Source organism: Typopeltis vanoorti, chromosome 1, assembly GCF_054136105.1.
Source record: "Typopeltis vanoorti isolate ZY-2024b chromosome 1, IOZ_Tvanoo_1.0, whole genome shotgun sequence".
NCBI lineage: Eukaryota > Metazoa > Arthropoda > Arachnida > Uropygi > Thelyphonidae > Typopeltis > Typopeltis vanoorti.
Window position 1 is genome coordinate 163,812,067 of NC_143549.1, and position 25,678 is coordinate 163,837,744.

Consider the following 25,678-nt stretch of genomic DNA (forward strand, 5'->3'; position numbering starts at 1 on the left):
GAAAGTTTTTTTCCCCCCATCTGGTTAAAATAAATTACATAAGAAATTATTCTTGTTTTAATCATTAACCTTCATGATTATGCACACATGAAGTATCTCATGTTTTGCCTTATGAGATGTTAGGGCAATTTGACTAAGCATGTAATCTGACTAGTCAAAAAAGTATATTGAAAAAAATAAATTTTTTTCAAAGTACTCTGGTCATATTCTTCTATATGCCTCCTAACAGCTACATATTTTCTATTTTCTTAAACACCAGAAAACATGCTTCTATACTAACTGTTTAATGAACAATTAGTATACTGACTTGCTATCTGCACCAAAACGTTGTGTACGAGAGAGCAGGTCTGTGGAATGAACCTTATGAGAACAGGTTGAAGATTTGTGGGTTGCAAAAATTGTTGATAGGCAGAAAAGGGGTGATATGATTGAGACATTCAAATTACTGAAGGGTTTCAGTAAGATTAATCCAGAAGATATTTTTGAGAATAGGACTGGTGGTGGGAGGACTAGGATCATACATGGAAGCTGGGCAAGAACGTGGTTAGCAAGGGTGTTAGAGCTAGGTTTTTTACTTGGAGAGTGGTGAATGAGTGGAATAAGCTGCCAGAGTCTGTTGTGGGTGCTATGACTGTGAATGAGTTCAAGGCGAGGTATGATAGATACTGTGTGAATGTCGAATAGTTGTTCTTGACATGATGTTAGGGCCTCCCTCGATGAGTCTGTAGACTCCTTGGAGTTGCCCAAAATAATAATAATAATAAATAATAGTGTTTAAGGGGAAAGATGAAGCATGGAAGTCTGAAAAACTGTCCTTGGACCATCACTAATCTTTATATTAATGTTATAAAATGTTAATGTTATACCATCTCCTGCATCATTGCTATAAAAGGTGGAAAATGAATAGATACATTCAATTTAACTAAGTGCAGAAGGTTTAAACTTAGGATGTATATTTTATTCATGGGATCTTACTGGGAGGTTCAGAGGATTTGGTGGAATGGCAATGAACTAAAATCTATAATGGTATAAAGGCTTTAATCTGACTTGCACAGATCTGGATTTCAATGAGATGGAATCCAGATCTCGACTATGCAAATCTAGAATTTCACCTAGATTTCAAGGGAATTAAGAAACTTTAGAATGGATAAATGGCTGTGAAGGTAGTTAATTAAGAGGAGCTTATCAGCTGAATGCACGGACAATTTCCAAACAGTAGAACAAGGATATAAAGTTACAAAAGGGGAGGGTGAGCAAGGGAGTTGTTTTTTTTTTTTTGCATGAAAGGTACTTCCCGGATGAAGAGAAGATTGCCGGAGTGGTATGAATACAGAAAATGAATGGGTTCAAGTTTTATTATGTTAACTTTTGCAGATATCCTACATGTTACTTGCTATCATGGTTGGCTGAGGAGTTAGCATATCAACTCTTCAACCAACAGGCTAGGTCAAATTCTGCTGTTTGCAGGATGTTTCCAATTGTTTTTAGATGGGAGATGGACTTCAGTGTCGGGTGCGACTACTGCTCTCTGCTTACCAGAGGCTTGAAAAAAGTTCCATGGTCGGTCTCTAGGTCAGGGTTTCTGGATTATGTAAAAAAAATATACACACTTACTAAATGATCAGGAAAATCTGTAGCCCACCTATGATACTGATATACTATAGGGGTGGGAGTTGTTAAAAAGAAAAAAATACAACTCCTGACTGCATGGAAGACCTAAGGCCTATGAAGATGAAAAAAACACTAATATTGCTTAAAAATATTACTTACAAAAAAAAAATCAAATTACCTCCATAGAAGCTAAAGAAATTTATATGTAAAAAGAATTTTCCACAAAATATGAAAATTACCTATTGACATAGTGTTCCATTTCCTGGGCTTTCTCTCTTTCTTGCCGTGTCTGCAAAAGTAAACAGTATTGCAATGTACACTTGAGAATAATATCAAATATGACAAAAACTGCTTCTGAAGTGATAAATTTAAGCATAATCTATTTTTTTTTTAATTATAATAAATTTAATTTAGGATAAATTACCTTTGTTATTCTTATTATTACAGTAACCTCCATGGAATCAATAGACTCATCATGGGAGACCCACTCAACCAGACATGTCTATCATAATGAACTTTCAAGTTATTTGCACTCTCAATTCACAACACACTCCAGCAATGCATTCCACCATTCCACTCACCAATAATTCCTCACATCCTTCATCACATCTTTCTACAACTTCCAGGAGGGTCTCTCATTCTTCCCATCTTAACATCCACTCTTTTTATAATTGGTGGGAGAATGTGTAGAAAGTGTATGCAAAGTCAGGAGTCGAAGTACGTGTCAGTTTGTGAGACAATTATGGTTGAAGAAAGCCAGAATGCGAGTGAAAATAGTGGCGCGATAGGGAATTGCGGTGTACAAGATGGCAATGTGAGCGGTGATCTAAGAAAGAGTGAGAGCAATTATACAGAAAGAGGAAATGGTTTGAATGATAAAAAAAATGAGGAATTATTTGTAGGAAGTGAGATCGCTAGGCTGTGCGCAGTAATACAAGATGCGCAGCAGCAATTAGAGCATCTGCAAAACTCTTTCCAGAGTGATTCGGCTAACGTAAATAAACAGCGTGGGCGAGTTTCCGAAATGAAGGAGAGAGTGTTGTATGGTGACTCGTTATTAAGAGGAGTAATAGATGGGAGTGTAACTAAATCGTACTTACCGGGTGCGAAATTTAAGGATGTAAGTGAGAGCATTGGAATGCAAAAACAGAGGGTGAAAGAAATAACAATTGTGGCTGGTACGAATGAATTGAAAGGTGATAAATTTTTTATGAGAGAGGACTTGAAAGTATTGTTAAAGGTAGCGAAAGAAAAGAGTGACAGAGTTAGAATGGTGAATCTGTTACCGCGATATGACAGAGAGGAGTTTAGAAGGAGGGCCATAATCGCAAATGATATTATGCGCAGGTTATGCGGATGGTGTGGTGTGGAATTTGTGGACGTGTGGAATGAGTTTGATGGGCGAAAGGACTTATACAAGATGGATGGCCTGCATTTGAATGGACTTGGTGTGCGGAGACTGGAAAAAGTGTTGCTGAATGAAGTGAAAATGGATGTGCAGAACCAGGGAAACTAGAACTACCAAGGAGGGGGGGAAGTGGATATCCAGACATCAGTGAGACAGTTGAGTGTAAAAATGTATATAATGTACCTGAGCCAGCAATAAGGACAAAAAATGGGAATGGGATATTTAGAATAACGCATCAAGATAGGGGTGGGACAAAGGGAACACTGCAATTCATGTATACTAATGCCAGGAGTATTAGGAACAAGAAGGAAGAATTTTTGGCCTTGATTGGCTCTTCCCGGCCACAGGTTATTGGCATTAGTGAAACATGGCTGACGGAAGATGATATAGTTAGTGGGATAGAATGTGTAGGTTATAGTATGTTTAGGAGGGACACAGAGAATAAAATTGGGGGAGGGGTGTTATTGATGATAGCTGATGAACTGCAGCCAAGGAGAATTGAAGTATTGCAGGATAGTGAAAGGAGCTCATTTGAGGCTATTTGGTGTGAGATTGATACTGGCAGAATAAAATATACAGTTGGGTGCTGCTATAGACCAGGTGATGGAATAGATGGTGGAGATGGTATGCATAAACAAATTGATGAAATGAGTGGAAGGAGGGTAATTATTATGGGGGATTTCAACTATGGTAACATTGATTGGAAGGAGGAGAGGACACATGTGAGGAAGGAAATGGATTTTATTCAATTATTAAGGGATAACTATCTGAAACAGCATGTAATTGAAAATACTAGGGGTGTGAGAGTGCTTGACCTGGTAATAGTATCTGAGAATTTGACTGTAATGAATATGACCATGTTGCCACCTATTGGTGAGAGTGATCATAAGGTCTTGACCTGAGAGGTGGCTAAAGGTGTGAAATTTGTGATTAAGACAGGGTATATGTGGAATTACCGTGCTGGCAAGTATGACAAGCTTAGGAGATTGCTTGGATCAGTGCCATGGCATGTACAACTGCAAGGGCTGGACGTCGATAGAGCATGGGAAGTGATCAAAGAGCATTTACAGGAGGTTATGGCTGATTGTATACCTAAGGTCCGAATAGTGAAACAAGGAGGGGTTAAATGGATGAATAACACCATTAAGCTTGAGCTGCAAAAAAAGAAACAACTATGGAGGGAATTTAAAGAAAGGGGTGACCTGCAGGCACATGAACGGTATAAAGTACAAGCCAGAAGGGTAACGAGTGTGGTAAAAACAGCAAAAGCCGATTATGAAAGGAAACTAGCTATGCAAGCAAAAGAGAATCCCAAACAGTTCTTTCAATATGCTGCAAGCAAGAAAAAAACTGTACATGGCAAAATGATTTTAAGGAATGACGATGGTAAAGAGTTCACTGAACCAGTCGATATAGTGGAGTTACTGAGCGCGCACTTTGCAAAAGTATATCATCCAGGTGGTGACGTTGAAAAAATGAAGGAACCATTAGTTTATATGGGAATTGTCATGAATGAAGTGGAGGTGAATAGTCTATTACAGAACCTTAATGTGAATACATCTGTGGGATTGGATGGTATACCGGCACTGGTCTTGCATGAAGCGGCTAATGAATTATCAGTGCCCTTGACCATGTTGTTTAATCTGAGTCTCAGGTCTGGCTTAGTCCCGAAAGCGTGGAAAGAGGGGAAAATAGTTTCACTGCATAAAGGAGGATCCAAGACTATGGTTGCAAATTACCGACCGATCAGCATATCAGGAGTCGTTGTCAAGGTCTTGGAGAAAGTAGTCAAGGGAAAAATACAGGAATGGATTGATGAAAATGAGATACTGTACAGAGGACAGCATGGCTTTGTGAAGGGTAGATCATGCCTCAGTAACTTGCTCAAGTTTTATAACAAGGTGACGGCTGAACTGGATAAGGGAAATGGGTTTACAGTGATACTGCTGGACCTGGCAAAGGCGTTTGACAGGATACCACATGGAATTCTAATCCGTAAACTACAACATATGGGAATGGATATAGGGTTGGTGAGATGGATAGCTGGGTGGTTGATGGAGAGATATCAAAGAGTAGTTTATTCAGGAGTAGAGTCCAAAAAACGGCCTGTGACTAGTGGTGTGCCACAGGGTTCTGTTCTTGGACCACTGCTGTTTAATCTGTTCATTAACGATATAGGGAAGGGTCTAAGTGGGACAGTTCATTTGTTCGCTGATGATGCAAAGTTGGGTAGGGCGATAGTGAATGCAGAAGATGTCAAAGTCTTGCAAGATGACTTAGATAGATTGGAGTTCTGGACTAAGGAGAATGGATGTCAATTTAATGTGACAAAATGTAAGGTTATGCATTTCGGAGTGAAAAGATTAGCAGTATACCACATTGGTGGAACTGTACTCCAAGAGATTGATGAGGCCAGGGACTTGGGAGTGTTGGTGGATAGGGAGATGAAGTTTAGGGGGCACATTGCGAAAGTAGCTAAATCAGCTCATCAACTCACTTGGTTGTTGAAAAATACCTTGACGAGCAGAGAAAAACAAGTTATTGTACCTCTGTACAGAGCCCTGATAAGACCTCATCTCGACTACTGTGCCCAGATTTGGTCACCTCGGTTCCTTCTTGATGGGAAGGAGGTTGAGAGGATCCAGAGGCGAGTGACTAAGATGATAGCAGGTCTGTGGAATGAACCATATGAGAACAGGTTGAAGATTTGTGGGTTGCAGAAACTAGTTGATAGGCGGAAAAGGGGAGACATGATTGAGACATTCAAATTGCTAAAAGGATTCTATAGGATTAATTCAGATGATATTTTTGAGATCAGGACTGGTGGTGGGAGAACTAGGGGACACCCATGGAAGCTGGGCAAGAGCGTGGTTAGCAGGGGTGTTAGAGCTGGGTTCTTTACTTTTAGAGTGGTAAATGAGTGGAATAAGCTGCCAGAGTCTGTTGTGGGTGCTATGACAGTGAGCGAGTTCAAGGCAAGGTATGATAGATACTGTGAGAATGTTGAACAGCTGTGTGAACATGATGTTTAGGGCCTCCCTCGATGAGTCTAAGGACTCCTGGAGTAGCCCGTGGTAATAATAATAATAATAATAATAATAATTCCTTCTGTATTAATCTGGTAGAAACCCTTCACTAACTGAAAGGTCTATCATATCTACTCTTCTCCTCCTATCCACCAAACTCTGCAATTCTCAGTCTTTCAACTGCTCTACATAACCAATGCTCCAGAGTTCCGATATCACTTTTGACAATGATATTTCTACATCACACTGAAAACTAGGCAACGAAATTTGTGCACAATAGTCCCTGTGTGGTCAGACCAATCCTTATTTAGAGCCATCACCACCACTACTTCCTCATCCCTACATGTCTATGTACTTATAACAGCAATACAATGTCTTAGCAATACTTGCAATGTGTCCTCAGAACTTTAGTCCACTGTCTACCATCATTCCGAGATCCCAAATCACATCCACTTCCTTAAGCACAGCTCCATCAATACAGTAGGTAGCCTTATATCTCTGCATCACAAATGGAACAGCTTGTATTTATAAATATTAAAACTGCAACTCCACTCATCTGTCCAAGCTAAAAGTCTATTCAAATCTCTGTAGAGAATTAACATCAACAATAACACTGTTGATAATTCTATCAAACTTGCATCATCAGCAAACATTTGAAGATTTCTGGTCAATACACACAAAATGTTAACTAGCACTACATCGTATGAGGGTGGTCTGAAAAGTTATGAGTCGGCCTCGACCACAGATGGCAACACTATCGGAAAGATTTTTTTTTTCTAAGTTGGTACATCTGTCATAAGCATCCATGTGAAATTGCAAGTAATACTATCAAGTAGTTTGTTTTATACAGCTGTCAGAAGCAAAGAGTGCTGCCTGTATCCCTTGAAATGGATATAATTGAGTATCGTGCAGTTATAAAATTCTTTGTAAAAGAAGGTTTAATGTCAAAAGAAATTCATTCTAAGTTCATAAAAGTTTATGGACACTCTTCTCCTTCGTTTTCAACAATTAAGGAATGGGCTTCTGAGTTTAAACGAGGCCATACCAGCCTTGAAGATGATCCACATGAAGGACGTCCAAAAAGTGTAACAACCAGAAATCATTGGTCAAGTGCATGATATGGTATTGGATGACCGGCGAGTCAAAGTGTGTGAAATTGCTGAGACTATAGGCATTTCAAAAGAACGTGTAGGATATATTTTGCATGAAGAACTGCAAATGAAAAAGCTTTGCACAAGATGGGTGCCGCACTTCCTCACAGCAAGTGCGACATTGGCATCGGTCATGGCATTAGTGTTTTGGGATGCTAGAGGCATTATGTTTATTAATTATCTTGAAAAGGGTAAAATAATAACCAGGTAATATTATTCTGATCTTTTAACCACACTAGATGAAAAAATTCATTTGAAAAGACCCGGTTTGCAGAAGAAAAAAAATCATCTTTCATCAGGACAACTCACCTTCCCACAAAGGTGTTTTGGCAATGGGAAAATTAAGGGATCTGCACTATGAATTGTTGGAAATTCCACCCTATTCCCCAGATTTGGCTCCCTCTGACTTCTATCTCTTCCCAAAACTAAAACTCTTCCTTGCCGGTCAGCGTTTTTCTTCGAATCAAAAGGTGATTGCAGCTGTAGAGGGATATTTTGCAGATCATACTGAGAACCAGTACAGGGATGGGATAATAGCACTGGAGCATCACTGGAATAAATGTATTAGTCTTAAGGGAGATTATTTTGAAAAATAAAAATAATTTTGAAATTATAAATTCGTTTTTCATTGTTTCATTTAGAATGTTAGTCTTCAATTCATCTAACCAATCTGTTATTCAAACTCATCTTCTGAAGCTTATATGCCAATATGTCATGTAGTAATCATCAAATGCCTTTGCAAAGTCTATGAAAATCACTGCATATGATTCTCCCTTTTCCTATGCATTCTTCAGTTTATAATTTGTAAGCAGATTGCTTAAAACAAGACCTACCCTTCTCAAACTTATGCCGACCATCATAAAAAAAATGTTGTGTCTAATTACAATCGATTATTTTATTCCTAACCAATTTTTCCAACACTTTGATCATCATAACACTAATTACGGGTATAGACCATACTGGTCTGTTCCAGTCTTATTATCCATCCAATATCCTTTTTTGAGGTCTACCCTGCCTTCTCTTTCCAATGGGTTATATATTTTTGGTCATAACTGCAGATATACAGACCAGTCTGTCCTAGAATCATGCTTGCAGAAAGGTACTATTTTGCCTTTTTTCCCCCACTCTTAGGAACCTTCCCCACTACAAGCCTTCCCTTAAATAGCCAAGTCAAGAGCATGGGTAACTCTTTTTCACATTCTAGAAATATGTGGCGATATATCATTCATTCCCATAGCCTTATTAACAGCTAACCCAAGCAATCGTTGATGCGGCTTTGATTTTTTTTCACCAGGCAATCATGACCATTTTTTTTAAATGTTTAAAAACATCCCTCCCCTCACCCACATACACAAGATGTTGCATATTACACATCAGTGTCATGTGTAAGCACTGTGTATTAAATTATAAATTTCTTCAGTATATCTTTCGGTACATTCCGATCAATACCAATGAAATACAAGCTGGCTATATTTTGCCAGATGTAGTTGAATAACTGATTGACTTTTGGATTTAAAACTAAAGAAAGCTGCTCTGTAAGCTGTGGTCTTAAGAGGCTGTATTTACTAATGCCGTAAGTGTCAAGAATACAGGGGAATGTTTTGGCATGAGACTGACAGAATAGGATAAAGTCATGGGAACAGAATCTAAAGAATTGAGTAGTTTTAGGAGGGACAGACAGAATGGAATGGGAAAAAAAGGTATTGTATTGCAGATGACAGAAGAATTTCTCAAACCAGCCTGCTGGTTGACCGAGTGGTTAGTGTATCTGCTCTCTAGCCTTTTGGCTGGAGAGCAGATAATAAGGCATAATATATGCTATATTATGCCTCATGATGACCTTTCCTCCAAATCTGGTGGAGAAAAGAGGTCAGCAGCTAAATGGAATTAAGCTGCTGAGGAATAATTATTCTAATAATAATTAAAACTAGCATCTTTTTAAAGGAGCCAGAGTTTGATTTGTCCATAACTAATGCCACCCCCCCTTTGCTCCAAAATGGACAAGCGATCATGTTATACTAACCACAAGGAGATATGGAATTTTTAAATCAAAATGACATCCATCCCTATATTGCTTCCACCTGGATGATATCCACAGTGGCAAAATAACAGTTCAGTAATTCAGCTTCTCACTAATTACTATTATCATTTCTTGCTATCTATATTTTAAATATCCTTGCATACTCCTTAAGAAGTAAGTACAAAGCAAATTATCATGACCAACTGAGATAGAAGCTTGGAAAAGTATACTATGACATCAAAAAGTTGTCAGCACATGGAAAATTGTCGAGGGGAGGTTTGTATGGAATAATAACCGATGATATTCCTAGCTATATGAAGATATATCAGGTGAGAATTAAATGAATGAGCAGTATAATTAAGCAGCAGCTTAATTATACATATTCCATTAATGGTGGACAATAATATCTGCATATGACAGCAAGAAATACAGAACACTGGGAAAAAAAAGTGGTTCACAACACTTAAATTTATAACAAACTTTCAATAAAAAGGCCTATACATATTTAAAATAACATTACATCATTTAAAACTGCTTACCATTACATCTTTGAAATTTTTTTCTTCATCTTTTAATCTTTGCTCAGATCTAACTTCTAACTCTCTAATTTGCTCTTCTAAGGAATGTATCCTGAAATATCAGAATTAATAATTTTGACAGTCTGAAATTGCAAGAATAGTATTGTGTAGCAATTTTACATAACTGAAAATTAAAAGCATAATAAATCTGAAACTTTTATATGCATAAAACAAAGGAAACAATATGCAAAAAATGCATATTGTTTTAGGAGCTACTGCAATTCATTACACAGAACATGCACAGAGTTCAAGGACTCATTGAGGACCAAGTTATTCAGCTTAGATGCAATTATGCTAAACAATTTCTCTAGATACTTAGAAGCTAATTAAAAGCACATCTATTTCTAAAGAAGAAATTCCACCTTAGTATCACCACCTCTGGGTCAGGCTCCCACTGATGAGACCTCAATAAAAGTTGAAACCGATCTGGGTAGTGGCCCTTCCCTTAATGCATAACATTATACATGTCCTCAAGGAAATATGCTTTGCATTATGGGAGATACTGACAAGCAGTGATGAGAGCTTAGTCCACCTTTACCACGAGTTGCCTCAGTGCTCAAGATACTTCGGGCACAAACTTTGTTTGCTTACACTTGGATAAAGGATTAAACTAAATTTATTATAGACTAACCAAGTTGGGAAAAAACTTCCAACAAATAGATTTCTATTTAGTTTAGGAAATGCACAAGACATTTAGGTTGTATTCTGAAAGGAAAATGAAATCAACTTTCCTTGATAAATTCACGAATATCATTGCACATACAATTCACAAGTTTGTATCAAAAGAAATCACACTTATTTACAGAATCACTTCAGAAACTAAATTTGTCTATAAAATTTAGACATCTGATTTAACAGAGAGCAAGAGTAGTTCAGTGTGAGATTTATTATTATTATTATAGCTGAAGTGACTAGAACAGGATTACGTATGGGCGAGTCTTTGGTGAATGATGCAGTAATAAATAGTATGGGAGTGATTGGGAGCCAACAAAATAAAACCACAAGAGGTCTAGAAGGAACAAGATGTTGTGAGAGTGGGGGGGGGGGGGGGGGTAAGTAAAAGAGCGTTGAGTAATGAAACTGGGAGAGTCATGCTGAATAGCGTAGAAAATGAGTCCATGAGTGATGCTTGTGTGAACTTGAATGAAGTTAAGAGTGGTAAGATATATGGTGATTCTATGATTAAGGGTATGGAGAGTGATATGTCTGAGGAGTGCTTGGCTGGTGGGACAATAGAAAGAGTGGCTTTAGCAATAAAGAGAGGGCATGAAGCAGACAAGATGATAGTTATTGTGGGTACAAATCACCTGAGTAGTGGTATAAATCGGGTAGCAAAAGATTTAAGAACACTGTTAGATATTGTGAAGAGGAAAAGTGTCAATGAGAGGATAGTGTTAGTGCTGCCTCGTTTTGACAATTACCAGTTAAGTAGACGAGCGATGATAATGAATGATATTATTATTATTACCTAAGACCTCATGGAGTCAAAGACTCATCTGGGAGGTCCTTTTATCACACACACACATCTCATCGCACCGTGTCTTAAACACACTCAAACCCCTTGCAGACACCACGCTCTCAGGCAAGGCATTCCAATCATTCACAACTCTTCACGAAAAAACCTGCCTCTCATTCCCCTACTCACACCCTCTTTATACAGTTTCTAGGGATGACCTCTGGTTCTCCCACTATTCTCTGTAGAACTTCTCCACCATTGATCTTATAACAACCCCTTACCAATTTGTAGGTCTCTATCATATCTCCCCTCTTCCTACTCTCCACCAGACTCTGCAAATTACATCTTCTCAATCTTTCCTCATACTCAACATTCCAGAGGTCAGAAACTACCTTAGTCAGTCACCTTTGGACTCTTTCCAACATCTCTTTATCCTTCTGAAAACCCGGTGACCAAATCTGGGCACAATAGTCCATGTGTGGCCTAATCAAAGCCTTATACAATGGAACAAGAATCTCCCTACTTCTACACGTCAGTGTCCTCCGCATCATTCCCAGAAGTCTTTGTGTTGTCTTCACAATTCTGGCGATGTGTCCCCTAAATTTTAGATCCTTATCCACTATCACCCCCAGATCTCTTAATTCCTCTACTTCCAACAATATATTCTCACCAAGCTTAAATTCTGCATCCCATCTTTGTTTTCCAAATTTTAAAACCTTACATTTTGCAACATTGAACTCACATCCCCATTTGCTTGCCCAATCACTCAATTTATTCAAGTCTTCTTGCAAGGCCACAACATCTTCACTACTCTTTATGGTTCGTCCAAACTCTGCATCATCTGCAAACAACTGAACATCTCCATCCAAATCTTCGCCAATATCATTAATATACAAGTTAAATAGTAATGGCCCTAAAACAGACTCCTGAAGCACTCCACTAGTGACTTTCCTTTTCCTGGATATCGCACCCCCATACACAACTTGTTGATACCTATCAGATAGCCAGTCTCCAATCCAATGCACTAATCTAATATCCAACCCCATCTGCTCTAGTTTGACTGTCAACTTATCATGAGGTACTCTATCAAAAGCCTTTGCAAAATCCAAGTATATTACTGTATATCCTTCTCCTCTGTCCAAGGAAGCAGTCACTTTATTGTAATAAGTAAGTAGATTACTAAAACATGACCTCTCTTTAGCAAATGCTGTCCATCAAAGATTATACCATTGTTGTCAACCCAACTCTGAATCCTAGTTCTCACAAGCTTCTGCAACAACTTAACCACAACACCTGACACAGAGATAGGCCTGTAGTTTGATGCTTGAGTTCGATCACCTCCTTCATGAAGTGGCACAATCTTACCCTCCTTCCACTCTTTAGGAACTTGATCAAGTGCAAGACTCTTATTAAAAAAATATGTCAAGGCAGGTGTCAACTCTCTGGCACATTCCTTCAGAATACGTGGTGATATATTATCAAGTCCCACAACCTTATTTACATCTAGTTTACTTGACTCCCCAAACACCTCTTGCTCACTTACAGTCAGTCTCTCCTCCCCATCATCAACTGCTCTCAATCTCTCCGTGAAGTCACATTCACAAGACTGAAAGATCTTCATGAACTGCTCATTAAGTATCTCCACCACACATTCTACAACAGCTGTCTTTATACCATTTCCTCCAATCAATGTCATCCTTCCATAATCATTCTTTCTTTTGCTGGCCATATCGAAAGAACTCCCTAGGATTCTTTTTGGCTTCATTAGCTTAGCTAACTACTGTTCATACCCTCTTTAGCTACTCTCACCAACCAAGTCACCCTCCTTGTCTGGTCTTTGTAGACCTCATGAAATTGGTTACTTCCACTTCTCTTATGCTGCCTCCACAATGCCCTTTTTCTCTGTATTGCATGCTTAATCTCTTCATTCATCCATCTCACACCTACCTTATTTAACCTTCTCACCCTTGGAATACATTTAGACATTGCATCTACTAAATAGTTTTTGAAAATCCCCAAGCTACATTGATCTCTTTTCCAGCTAACTCCTCATTCCATGCTACACCTGCAAGCTGTCTCTTCATAATCACCCTCCCTTGTAGTTCCACATATATCCTTTTTTCACAGGGGGTCCTTGTACTGCTGGCAACCGCCCAGGTAATCACCTCATGGTCACTTTCACCAATTGGTGGATGATTTGGCATCTCATTTATAATTACATCCTCTGATGAGATGACCAAATCCAAGACCCTTAATCCCCGTGTGCCCTCTGTTACATACTGTCTGAGGTAGTTATCCCTCAAAAACTCAAGAAACTCATTTTCTTTACTTCCAGTTGCTATCTCATCATTCCAGTCTATATTGCCATAATTAAAATCACCCATAATGATCACCCTTTTCTTATTTGCTTGGCTTATTTGACTATACATTTCACTATCACCACCATCCACATTACCAGGTCTATAACAACATCCCACCAAGTATTTGATTCTATTCACCTCTATCTCACACCATACTGCTTCAAAACCACTCGCACTATTTCCCTCTTGCATTTCTACCTTGTATGGACACAACTCTTTCTCTATCATCAATAGCACTCCCCCTCCCTTTTTACCTTTTCTATCCTCACGAAACATATCATACCCTTCCATCTCTATTCCTGTCAGGATGTCGTCCTCATCTAACCATGTCTCACTTATTCTGACAATCTTTGGGTGAACAGATGCAATTAGTGCAACCATTTCATCCACCTTGTTTCTTATACTTCTAGCATTGGTATACAAACACCACAGCTCATTTCTGGATCTACAGCTAGTTCCACTGATACCACTCACTTGATGTGATCTCTCCGTGCTGGACTGGGGTCATTTCCCTTTCTGCTTCTTCATTTTAGAACCCTTTTCAATTTCATCTGTTTCCTCTTGATCCGTGGTCATCCCATTTCTTTCCTGCCTACACATGCTCTCACCTCTGTTGGATCCTACTTCATCTCAATGTATATATTTTTTCAGCGTTCTTCCTTTATATATGCATTCTTCCCGCCTAAATTGTTCTCGTGATTTCTTTGACTAAAACTCTTTTCAATAATTTTCAACGTTCTCCCCACGTGCTGTTCCAAAACATGCTCACTCACTTACATACGTCTCCATGACAACCAAACAAAATATAATAAAATTGAGGTATTGCATAACACTAAACTTCTACAAATAGGAATAAATAAAGAATATTTACATTTCAATTAATGTGCAGTTAAATTATCAAATACAAATTCTTATAATATTAACATAGTAATAAATAAAATAGCTTAATATTATTTAATACAGGTCTTTTCATTATTAATACATATATCCTTGATTAAATAATTAAATATTAAATAAGGTTAAAGGTAGTTATATGAATATTAAATTATAAACATGTGAATTACATTAAATAATATTTACAAGTCTAGCCTATGTGATGGAAGATCATGTTGGATTCTGAAACAAATAATAATTACTCCAATCTCTATATAATCAGAATCCAACACCTCCTCTTGGAGCATCTGCCTTTCTCATGCTGTGTACCCCTGTCCACCCTGAGCCTCCGTGCAAAAAAAGAGGTCTGGAATTTGTTGATGTTTGGAGTGTGTTTGAAGGAAAAAGACAGTTGTATGCTAGAGATGGGCTGCATCTGAACATGGAAAGACATAAAGCGATTGAAGAAGTTACTGTTTTCTAAACAAGTTGAAGTAATTGGGCAGGGAAACTAATATTGAAAAGGTTGAGTGTAAGAGAGAGAAACTTTAGCACTGATTGTATATTTATTGATCCTTATTCACAGAATAAACTGCAGAAGAGAGGGGATTAAAATCGACATGGGACTACTGAAATTAGTGACTTATATATCAGTTCTAAATCTGGTACAAGAACTAGAGGGAATCTGAAATTTTTGTAGGCCAATGCAAGAAGCATTCGAAATAAGAGAGAAGAATTTTTGCATTAGTCAGTGCAATCTCACCAAAAGTTGCAGACATTAGTGAAACTTGGCTGTCAGTAGAAGATGTGGTCACTGGAACTGAATGTGATGGGTACAGTATTTTCAGGGAGGATAGAGAAGATAGAACAGGGGGAGGGGTACTGTTGATGATAGCTGATGTGTTGCAGCCAAAGAAAGTAGTATATCAAGATTATAGACATGTGAATGAGAGTTCATTTGAGGCGGTCTGGTGCGAAATAGTGACCAATGCAACCAAATATACAGTTGGATGCTGCTATAGGCCAGGGAGTATACAGGGGGAAATATCGAATTCATGCATCAGCAAATTAGTGCAATGAGTGCAGGTTTAGTGATTATTAAAGCAAAAAGGAAATGGAGTTCATACATCTTCTATGAGATAATTACTTGAAACAGCACATAACTGAAGGGACACGTGGTGTGAGAGTGTTGGACCTGGTTATTGGTTCAGAGGATATATGCATAAGTAAGGTGTACTCATTACCTCCAATTGGTGAAAGCGATCATGTGATATTGACTTGGGAGGTTATAAAATCTGTGGATTTTTCTGTTAAGAAGGGGTATATACAAAACTACAGGTTAGGTAATTATAACAAGCTTCAGAGTGAGCTTACAGCCGTCCCATGGCAGAACATATTGCAAGTGAAAGACATTAGCAGTGCATGGGATAAAATCAGCGGGTATCTGAGGAAGGCAATATCAGAAGGTATTCCCATGGTCAGGAAGACAAACAAGGTAGGCGTTAGATGGATGAGTAGTAGTATCAGGCTTGATCTGCAAAAAAAAAGAAAGTGTTATGGAGAATTTACAAGGAGAAAGGCAGTCAAGCTAGGATGGTTACCAGAATAGTAAGAAAAGCTAAATCAGATTATGAGAAGACCTTAGCCAAGGAGATCAAGAATAATCCCAAAGAGTTCTTCCACTATGTGGCAAGTAAAAGAAAGAATGAATTTGGAAGGATAACCTTAGTGGGTGCTGATGGTATTGAGGTGATCAATTCAGATGTAATAGTAGAGCTACTGAGTGATCACTTTTCAAAAGTCTATCACCCAAATGAGGATATCTCTGTACCTATAGCAATAACTAATGTGAGAATTGAAGTTAATAAATCAGAGGTACTTAGCATATTGCAAAATTTAAATGCAAACACTGCTGTACGTTTAGATGGAATATCAGCTCGGGTGTTGCTTGAATGGGCAAATGAATTGTCAACGCCTCTTACTTGGTTATTTAACTTAAGTTTGAACTCTGGTATGGTCCCTAGGGAGTGGAAGAAAGCCAAAGTGGTTCCTTTGCATAAAGGTGGCTCTAAGACTGCAGTGGTTAATTACAGACCAATCACCATCTCGGGAGTGGTGGTAAAAGTATTGGAAAAGTTGGTTAAGGACAGAATTCAAGAATGGGTGGATCAGAATATAATACTTTATAGGGGCCAACATGGTTTTGTTAACGATCGATCCTGCCGTAGCAATTTATTAACTTTTTATAATAGAACGATATCTGAGTTAAACAAGGGAAATGGCTAGACAGTGATACTTCTGGAGTTTGCTAAGGCTTTTGACAGTATACCCCATGGAATACTATTGTGAAAATTACAACAGATGGGGATGGATACTAAACTGGTGATATGAATAAGAGAATGGCTCATGGAGAGATACCAGAAAGTAGTGTATGGAGGAGCAGAGTCGAGGATGAGGCAGATGACCAGTGGTGTGCCTCAGGGCTCTGTGCTTGGGCCGTTATTGTTTAATTTGTGCATAAATGATATAGGAAATGGCTTGAAGGGAGATATTCAGTTGTTTGCGGATGATGCAAAGTTGGGTAGCACAATAAAAAATCAAGCTGATGTTGAGAGTTTGATTTAAATAAGCTGGCAAAATGGATGTCAGTTCAATGTGGAAAAGTGTAAAGTTATGCATTTTGAGATTAAAAGATTACCAGCTATGTACCACATTGATGGAATGGTGCTACAAGAGATTGATGAGGCTAGGGACTTGGAGGTGTTGGTGGATAGGGAGATGAAGTTCAGAGGGCACATTGCTAAGGTGTCCAAGATTGCACATAGGATTACTTGGTTATTAAAGAACACACTAACATTCAGAGATAAAGAGGTTATTATTCCCCTTTATAAGGCATTGATACCTCCACATTTGGATTACTGTGCTCAAGTCTGGTCACCTGGATTCCTTGGAGATGAGGAGGTTGTGGAGAGGGTTCAGAGGAGAGTGACTAAGTTGGTGAGTGATGTAAAAAATGCTCCCTACATTGATAGATTGAGAGCTTGTAGATTGCAGAGATTGGTTGATAGGCAGAGAAGAGGGGATACGATAGAAACATTTAAATTACTAAAAGGTTTTTATAAGACTGATGCAGGGGAAATGTTTCAGCTGTGTGATAGTAATGGAAGAACAAGAGGTCATCCCTGGAAATTAAAGAAAAGTGTGGTTAACAAGGGTGTGAGAACTACATTTTTTGCTTGGAGAGTGGTGAATGAGTGGAATGCATTGCCTGACTCAGCTGCGAGTTCTTTGTCCGTAAATGAATTCAAGAAGAGGTATGATAGATATTGTTTTGATAGTTTGGGTCTCCCAGAATGAGTCTACTGACTCCATGGAGATACCCATAATAATAACTAGTTTTAACAAACATTTCAAAATCTGAACGCACTCAGTAACTACAGTATAACTTTTGCTATCTAACCAAAAGTTATTGACTAAGTATTAGACCTAGCCAATAAGCTAAACTATAATTTTGCTTAGTATAGTTAAGAAAAAAATTGAAGTAATAACAAAACACATTACATGGACATCTCCATGGAATTCAAAGACTCAAGGTAGGATACCCAAACTCACTATTATTCAAATAATATCTGCCATACCTTTCCCTAAATCTCATTCCCCCCAAAAAACACTCAGCTACCTCTAGTAGTTCATTCCATTCATGTTGCTTTCCAAGAAAGGAAAAAAAAAAACAAGTCTTCATGTCCTTATCATGTACTGAAGAAATTTCTTCTATATCCATCCTGTAAAATCCTTTTAATAACTTATGCCCAGACAGGACAGTTTGTTTAACATGCTAGAGGATGATTGATTTTCTAAGCTAATTAAATGATACCATGCTCATTTGTAGTATTTTGTTCTGAATGTGCATGTTAAGAATTACAGCTAAAGCACTAAAGGCACATATCTTAGTTGTGTGTGTATATTCTTTTGGCCAGCTTGCTTGCTTTCAAGATGAAAACTCAATTTTTCAGGAGGAAACACTGTTTAGCAAACTGTTACCATTTAGAGAATTTAACGTGATGAGATTTTCCAAGATGCCATGTTAATGAGGTATATTTAATATTGAGAGCAAAAAGTTTGTGGATGAAAAGTAGGAATAGTGAATAAATGTATTAAGGATTTCGAAAGCAAATGACAAAACTGTAGTTTGTGTGAAAGTGAAACAGTGGAGTTGTATATGTCACTGAAAAAGTGCAATAACTTGAGCATTATAAAGAATGTAGATAGGAGGGCACAGTTATGGAAATGAATAAAAGATGAACAAAATATAAATGATAACAATGAGATTGTCATAAGAGAAACATTTCAGACCAATTCAAGGACTGAAAACCACACTTTACATTGATCATTGAAAAAAATGTTAGTATATAAATGCATATTTAAATCCACAAAGCTGTTTTTGGAATTGTCAGAGCTTTAAAGCATTCCCAACCTAAACAAATAGAGCAGCTTCAAAGTTCTGACAACTCCAGTACATAAATTGTTCTTATTTGGTCTAATGTTTTAAAACTAAGAACTTGTTGGCTGTACTGGTGTGAAAACAAATGCATCAAGTTATATGAAAACATACAATTATATGAAAACTGCTAGGCAATTACATTTGATAATTCGTGTTTGATGGTATGCATGTGTTCGAATGCTTCAGTCAGAATCTGGTACATGACCACGTGTTGTATAGTTTTTCGTGTATTGTAGTTCTGTTAAGCTGAGAGAATTGATGAGATATTTCCATATGTTTTTAAGAAGATTTCCATATCTCTTTAATTTCTATTTAAATTATTGCCTGTGTGCAGCACCACTGCTGCTTCTTTGAAAGTTCTGTCTACAGTCATTCTCGATGTAAGGCATAGAACTGTTTTTCCAATCTATAACGTGATTTGATGTTGAGAAATGATGAGCTAAATCAGATGTGATGATTCTATTGTGATTGACATCCCCCACATGTTCCTTCTGTCTTATTTCAAAACTTCTAGAGGTCCGTCCAATGTAAGAAATGCTACATGTGCATAGAATTTCATATACTCCAAGAAATTTGAAGAAAGGTACCTCATCTTTGGGTGATCTTAAGACTTATCTGATCATGGTAGTTGGTTTAAAAACCACTCTGGTGTTATGAGCTTTTAACATTCTCGCCAATTTTGTGGATACTAAATTAACTCCAGTACATTTTAGTACATGGTTTATTTATTCATATGGAGTGAGTTGAGCCCCCCCCCCCTCATGGATGGGGTTAAGTATTTATGGCTGTAGATCCATGTGTGTACATGGTAGGGTGATCAAAACTAGAAACCATCAGTCTGGCATTTTAGATCACCCTACCATATCTACAGCTGGTGTCAATTACAATGACAGGATACTCAGTCTATTTCCCTCCCTTTTATGTTTGTATAAATTTACCTCTATACCTATGAAAATTGACTGGGTGACCAAACTGAAAGATTAGCTCAATAATTAAACTGACTTAATTATCTCGACTTTTTGTTTCTTTCCATGTTTGTTCACAACATAACAAATAAATTGAATAATATACAACATAACAAATAAATTGAATAAATAAAAAATGAATACATAACAAATAAATTATACTTGCTAAAAAATTATATTCTTGTTTAATCTTTTATTCAAGTGTAAGAAACAAAGTTTGCACATGAAGTATCTTCATCCCTAGGCTATTTATATAAAGAGGCTGATAATGTCACATGAATTGCCATAATATCCCATAGTGTAAAGCACAGATCCTTCCAGGGATGCATTACACTATGCATTAAGGGAAGGTCACCACCCAGACCTGATTTGATTCATTGAAGTTTCATCAGTGGGAGCCCAAACAAAGATGATGCATGGATTAAATCCTTCTGAAAAAAAACATTCAAAAAAAAAAAAAAAAAAAAAATCAGCTAACGCCTATTTGTTCCCGTATACGGAGTAGGTTGGGCCGTTTACCCTATCTAACTTGTATAACTCTTTATACTTGAAAAAAAACATTTCAAGTATAAATTCATAAATGATTTATCCATTGCACTTATAGACAGAATAGTTTATCTAATTTAAAAGCCTAATTTACTTAAGTGATATCGATTTAAAAATTAAATTTAAAAGCAAAGTTCAGATTCATATAAGTTAAATGGATGATCTATGAAGAAAAAAAAATCTAATATTAACAATAGTCGAATTGCCCCCCCCCCCACCACCCCATCTGTTATTTAGAATTCTTTCCATATGTTTTTACACTTTTCCCAGTCTTGGTCTCAAATCACTTAACGGTTGCACTTAATTTTGTTATAATTGCTGTTTCATTTGTCTACTATTGACCGTGTTAGCATGTGTTTTCACTTATGTTATGGCTTAAGATAATCATATGATTATTAGCCTTTATTGCTTGTTCTTTGCTTTGTGTAATACTGTTGTTACATAACTGGACCACCATTTTTTTTTTTTTTTTTTTTTAATAATGAGAGGGTTTGATCTATTACAATTTAAACTTGCTTCCTCCACCACACATCTAGAATCCTTATACTCAGAGCCTCTGCTACTAATGACTCATGCAAAAAGTTAAGTTTGAGCATGGTTAGTAGTTGGAAGGGGATAATCGTTTGATGCTGTTGGCACACTCTCCCTCGATGAGTCTTTGGACTCCTTGGAGGTGTCACATAATAATAATAACTGGACTACCATGCACGATTTGGTCTTCTAGGTTTCAGAGAGGATAAAGAGATAATGTTGGGATTATGGAATATAACTTAAAAGGACAGATTCAGAGTATGTTGGTATGAAAGAGGGTTATAAGCTTCTGAAAAAGTGTTATGGGTTATCAACTGATGAAAATTTCCATTATATGGAGGATAGGGAGAGGATGAAGCCCCCCCCCCCACCTCCACCACAGCTCAGTATAGATGAGTCTTTTGGTTGGAAAGACCCAGGTTTGAATCCCATCTATAATGAGGGGAATTTTTATCAACTTTCAATCAAATGGTAAGTGAGCCAGTCTCACATGGAAGTGGAGGGTTTTTTCCTCCCCGAAACTTGTCACTCGAAACAGGCAAACTTATCCCACGACCAATTTATACAGGCATAGGATACTAACTGCAAGATGGAAGAGATTAAAGCCTCAGCATCTTATCTTTTTACTGCACATTATGGATTTCATGTAGAGATCCATGAAATTATGAAATCCATGCAGTTAAAAAAGGGGATGAGAGTCAGAATTTTCTCTCACAGCAGTAGAACAGTTTACCTGTTAAGTAGTGAGCACATCCAGCATGAATGTGTTTAAAAGGCAGTAGTGTAAGGTGATCTACATCTTCCTTCAAAAGATGTCTGACTGCCTGAAGGAGTCTGCTAATAACTTATCCTATTAACTTCTTCAATTATATTTTTTTCAATTTAGATATTGGTCAATTGGTAGGGCCTCTGCTACTAATGGCTTGCAAAAACATTAAGCAAGTTTGAGCGTGGTTAGTAGTTGGAAGGGAAACAATCGTTCGATGCTGTTGCCACACTCTCCCTCGATGAGTCTTTGGACTCCCTGGAGGTGTCATATAATAATGATAAATATTGTATCTTCTTTAGCAACTGCCATAATGCCTTTTTCTGCTGATATCTTCATAAGTTTCTTATCAGCTGTATTATCAAAGTATTTCATAATTTTTGCAAGTCATTTTTACAGCCAGTAAAATGATAACATATCCAGTTATTCTTAGAGTTTATATCCTTAATCTGCAGCCGCATTTTTTAAAATTTTTATACTTTTATTTTCATTCATCACAGCTGAAGCAACTATCAAAATTTAGTTATTATTATTATTATTATTACGGTGTCTCCATGGAGTCAAAAGACTCATCGCAGGAGACTCCACATTGACACACTAACCATTATTTACACAATACCTATCATACTTCTCCTTAAATTCATTCACAGACGAAGCATTCACAACCACCTCTGGCAATGCATTCCACCCCTTTACAACCCTCCAAGTAAAAAATCTAGTCCAAACACCCTTGTCAACAACACGCTTACATAATCTCCAGGGATGGCCCCTCATCCTCTCCCTTCCTGCTCTGGTCTGGTCTTAAAAATGTCATCAGTATCAATCTTGTAAAATCCCTTTAATAATTTATATGCTTCTATCATATCTCCTCCCCTAAGTTTATCAGCTAGTTTCTGGAGCCCATCACAGATCTTCAATCTATCCTCACAGAGAACATCCCACAGACCTACAACAATCTTTGTAACTCACCTCTGAATCCTCTCCACCATTTCTTCACCAAGAAATCCAGGTGACCAGATCTGTGCACAATAGTCCAAATGCAATCTTATTAATGCCTTATAAAGTGGAACAATAACTTCCTTATCCCTACCTTGTTAGAGTGTTCTTCAACAGCTATATAATTTGATGTGATATTTTGGCAATCTTTGCAATATGCCCTTTAAACTTAAGTTCTCTATCCACAATAACTCCCAAGTCCCTTGCCTCGTCACCTTCTTGCAGTTCAGTTCTGTTAATATAGTAAACAGCATGTGATCTCATCCTCCCAAAGTGCATCACCTTACACTTAGCCATATTAAACTGACAGCCATTTACCTTAGTCCATACCGTCAGCCTATTTAAGTCATCCTGCAAGATATCTACATCATCTGAATTGACTATCGCTCTTCCTAATATTGCATCATCAGCAAACAAGTGTATATTTTCTTTCAAAGTATTCCTAATATCATTGATATACAAATTAAACAATAGAGAACCAAGCACTGAGCCTTGAGGCACACCACTAGTCACTTGCCTTCTCCTGGACTCAGCTCCTCCATAAACCACTCTTTATCTATCCACCAGCCATCCTCTAATCCAAATCATCAGATGCGAATCCATACCCATTTGCTCTAATTTATGCAATAGAGTTCAGTGTGGAATCTTGTCACATCCATAAAACCCATAATAGGAGGTCTATTGTATTCTAACTTCTAATGTTTAAATACCGTTTTTATTGTGGATCGCTTTCTTAAATTCTTAAAACTTAAGACTTTAAATCCTTTAAACTTAAGTTCTCTGTCCACAATAACTCCCAAGTCCCTTGCCTCATCAACTTCTTGCAGTTCAGTTAATATAGTAAACAGCATGTGATCTTAAGAAAGGATTCTTAAATTCTTCTTGTCCAGATAATTAAAATAATTATATTTTCAATTATTTTGGTGCACAACTTTAATGTCTGCAAGGCCAATTTATTTCTCTACAGTTCTGATTGTTCTCTTATTTTTGAGTATTGATAAACTTTCTCCAATCATTTTTCTTTCTTTCAATAACTGACATTTAAAAAAGGCCTTAATTTAAAAAAAAAAGAGCCAAAAATAACTCTTTACCAATTCCAATTGTGCATTAAAATGCAAAAATATGTTATCAATGATTTACGAATAACTTACGAATTACAAATAACGAGGGGGGTGGAAAGAGGGGGGAAATAGCTCCACTGCATAGGAGGTTCCAAGACTGCTGTTGCAAATTACCAACCGATCAGCATATCAGGAGTCATTGTCAAGGTCTTGGAGAAAGTAGTCGAGGGAAAAATACAGGAATGGATAGATGAAAATGGGATACTGTATGGGGGACAGCATGGTTTTTGTGAAGGGTAGATCATGCCTCACTAACTTAGTCACGTTTTATAACACAGTGACAGCTGAATTGGATAAAGGTAATGGGCATACAGTGATACTGCTGGACCTTGCTAAGGCCTTTGACAGGATAGCACATGGAATTCTAATCAGTAAACTGCAGCATATGGGGATGGATATAGGGTTGGCGAGATGGATAGGAGGGTGGTTGATGGAGAGATATTAGAGAGTAGTTTATTCAGGGATAGAGTTCAAAAGATGACCTGTGACTAGTGGTGTGCTGCAGGGTTCTGTTCTTGGACCGCTACTACTTAATTTGTTCATTAATGATATAGGAAAGGATCTGAGAGGAACTGTTCATTTGTTTGCTAATGATGCAAAGTTGGGTAGAGCAATAGTGAATGCACACGATGTCAAAATTTTGCAGGATGATTTGGATAGATTGGAGGACTGAGCTAAGGAGAATAGATGTCAATTTAATGTGGCAAAGTGTAAGGTTATGCATTTTGGGGTGAAAAGATTAGCAGCTGTATACCACATTGGTGTAACTGTACTCTAGGAGATTGACAAGGCCAGTGATTTGGGAGTGTTGGTGGATAGGGGAGTTGCAGTTTAGGGGGCACATTGCAAAAGTGGCTAAATCAGCTCATCAAATCACTTGGTTAGTTACTGAAGAATACTTTGAAGAGTAGAGACAGGCAAGTTATTGTTCCTCTGCATCGAGCCTTGATAAGACCTCGTCTTGACTATGCCCAGATCTGGGCGCCAGGGTTTCTTCTTGATGAGGAGGAAGTGGAGAGGATCCAGAGGCAAGTGACCAAGATGATAGCGGGTCTATGAAATGAACCTTATGAGAACAAGGTGAAGATTTGTGGATTGCAGAAATTGGTTAATAGGCAGAAAAGTGGTGATATGATTTAGACATTCAAATTACTGAAGGGTTTCTATAAGATTAATTCAGAGGATATTTTTCAGAACAGGACTGGTGGTGAGAGGACTAGGGTCCATCTATGAAAACTGGGCAAGAGTGTGGTTGGCAAGGGTGTTAGAACTAGATTTTTTTACTTGGAGAGTGAAATAAATTGCCAGAGTCTGTTGTGGGTGCCATGACTGTGAATGAGTTCAAAGCAAAGTATGATAGATACTGTGTGGATGTTGAATAGTTGTTCTTGACATGATGTTTAGGGACTCCTTGGAGTTGCCCGTGATAATAATAACTTTCACAGCTCGGTTCATGTGAGAAAAAATGTTCTGAAATCTTGTACAATGTAATGTAAATCATAAATGTGCGTGTTGTTCGTGTTCCATTTGGATAGATGTGTTATTTGTGGTTATTTTAGGAGTCAGTTAAGCAGTTCACTAAGTCAATTGTAGAAAGCGATGGTTGAACCTGTCAAACATTTTTTTAAAAAAATTATCCGGCATACAGACAGTCTCATATGGAAACGTCAGTTTCCTCCCCTCCCCCAACACACATTCCCCAGATTTGGGTGTTTCTGTTGTAGTTGTTAATAATAAATCAAGCAACATGCCAGAACACATGGGAACAA

General features: G+C 37.6%; 1 protein-coding gene across 4 annotated transcripts in view; it reads right to left on the minus strand.

Moving 5' to 3' along the window:
• The window catches only part of LOC150110596 (rab11 family-interacting protein 4A-like), a 249,791-nt gene that overhangs the window by 61,477 nt on the left and 162,636 nt on the right, over positions 1-25,678 (minus strand). For all 4 annotated transcript variants that reach the window (XM_090395061.1, XM_090395062.1, XM_090395063.1 and 1 more), the window contains 2 exons: positions 9,756-9,846; positions 1,851-1,900 (listed from right to left, as the gene is read on the minus strand). In XM_090395061.1, the coding sequence (XP_090251187.1) occupies positions 1,851-1,900; positions 9,756-9,846 (141 nt within the window). The remainder of the gene's footprint in view (positions 1-1,850; positions 1,901-9,755; positions 9,847-25,678) is intronic.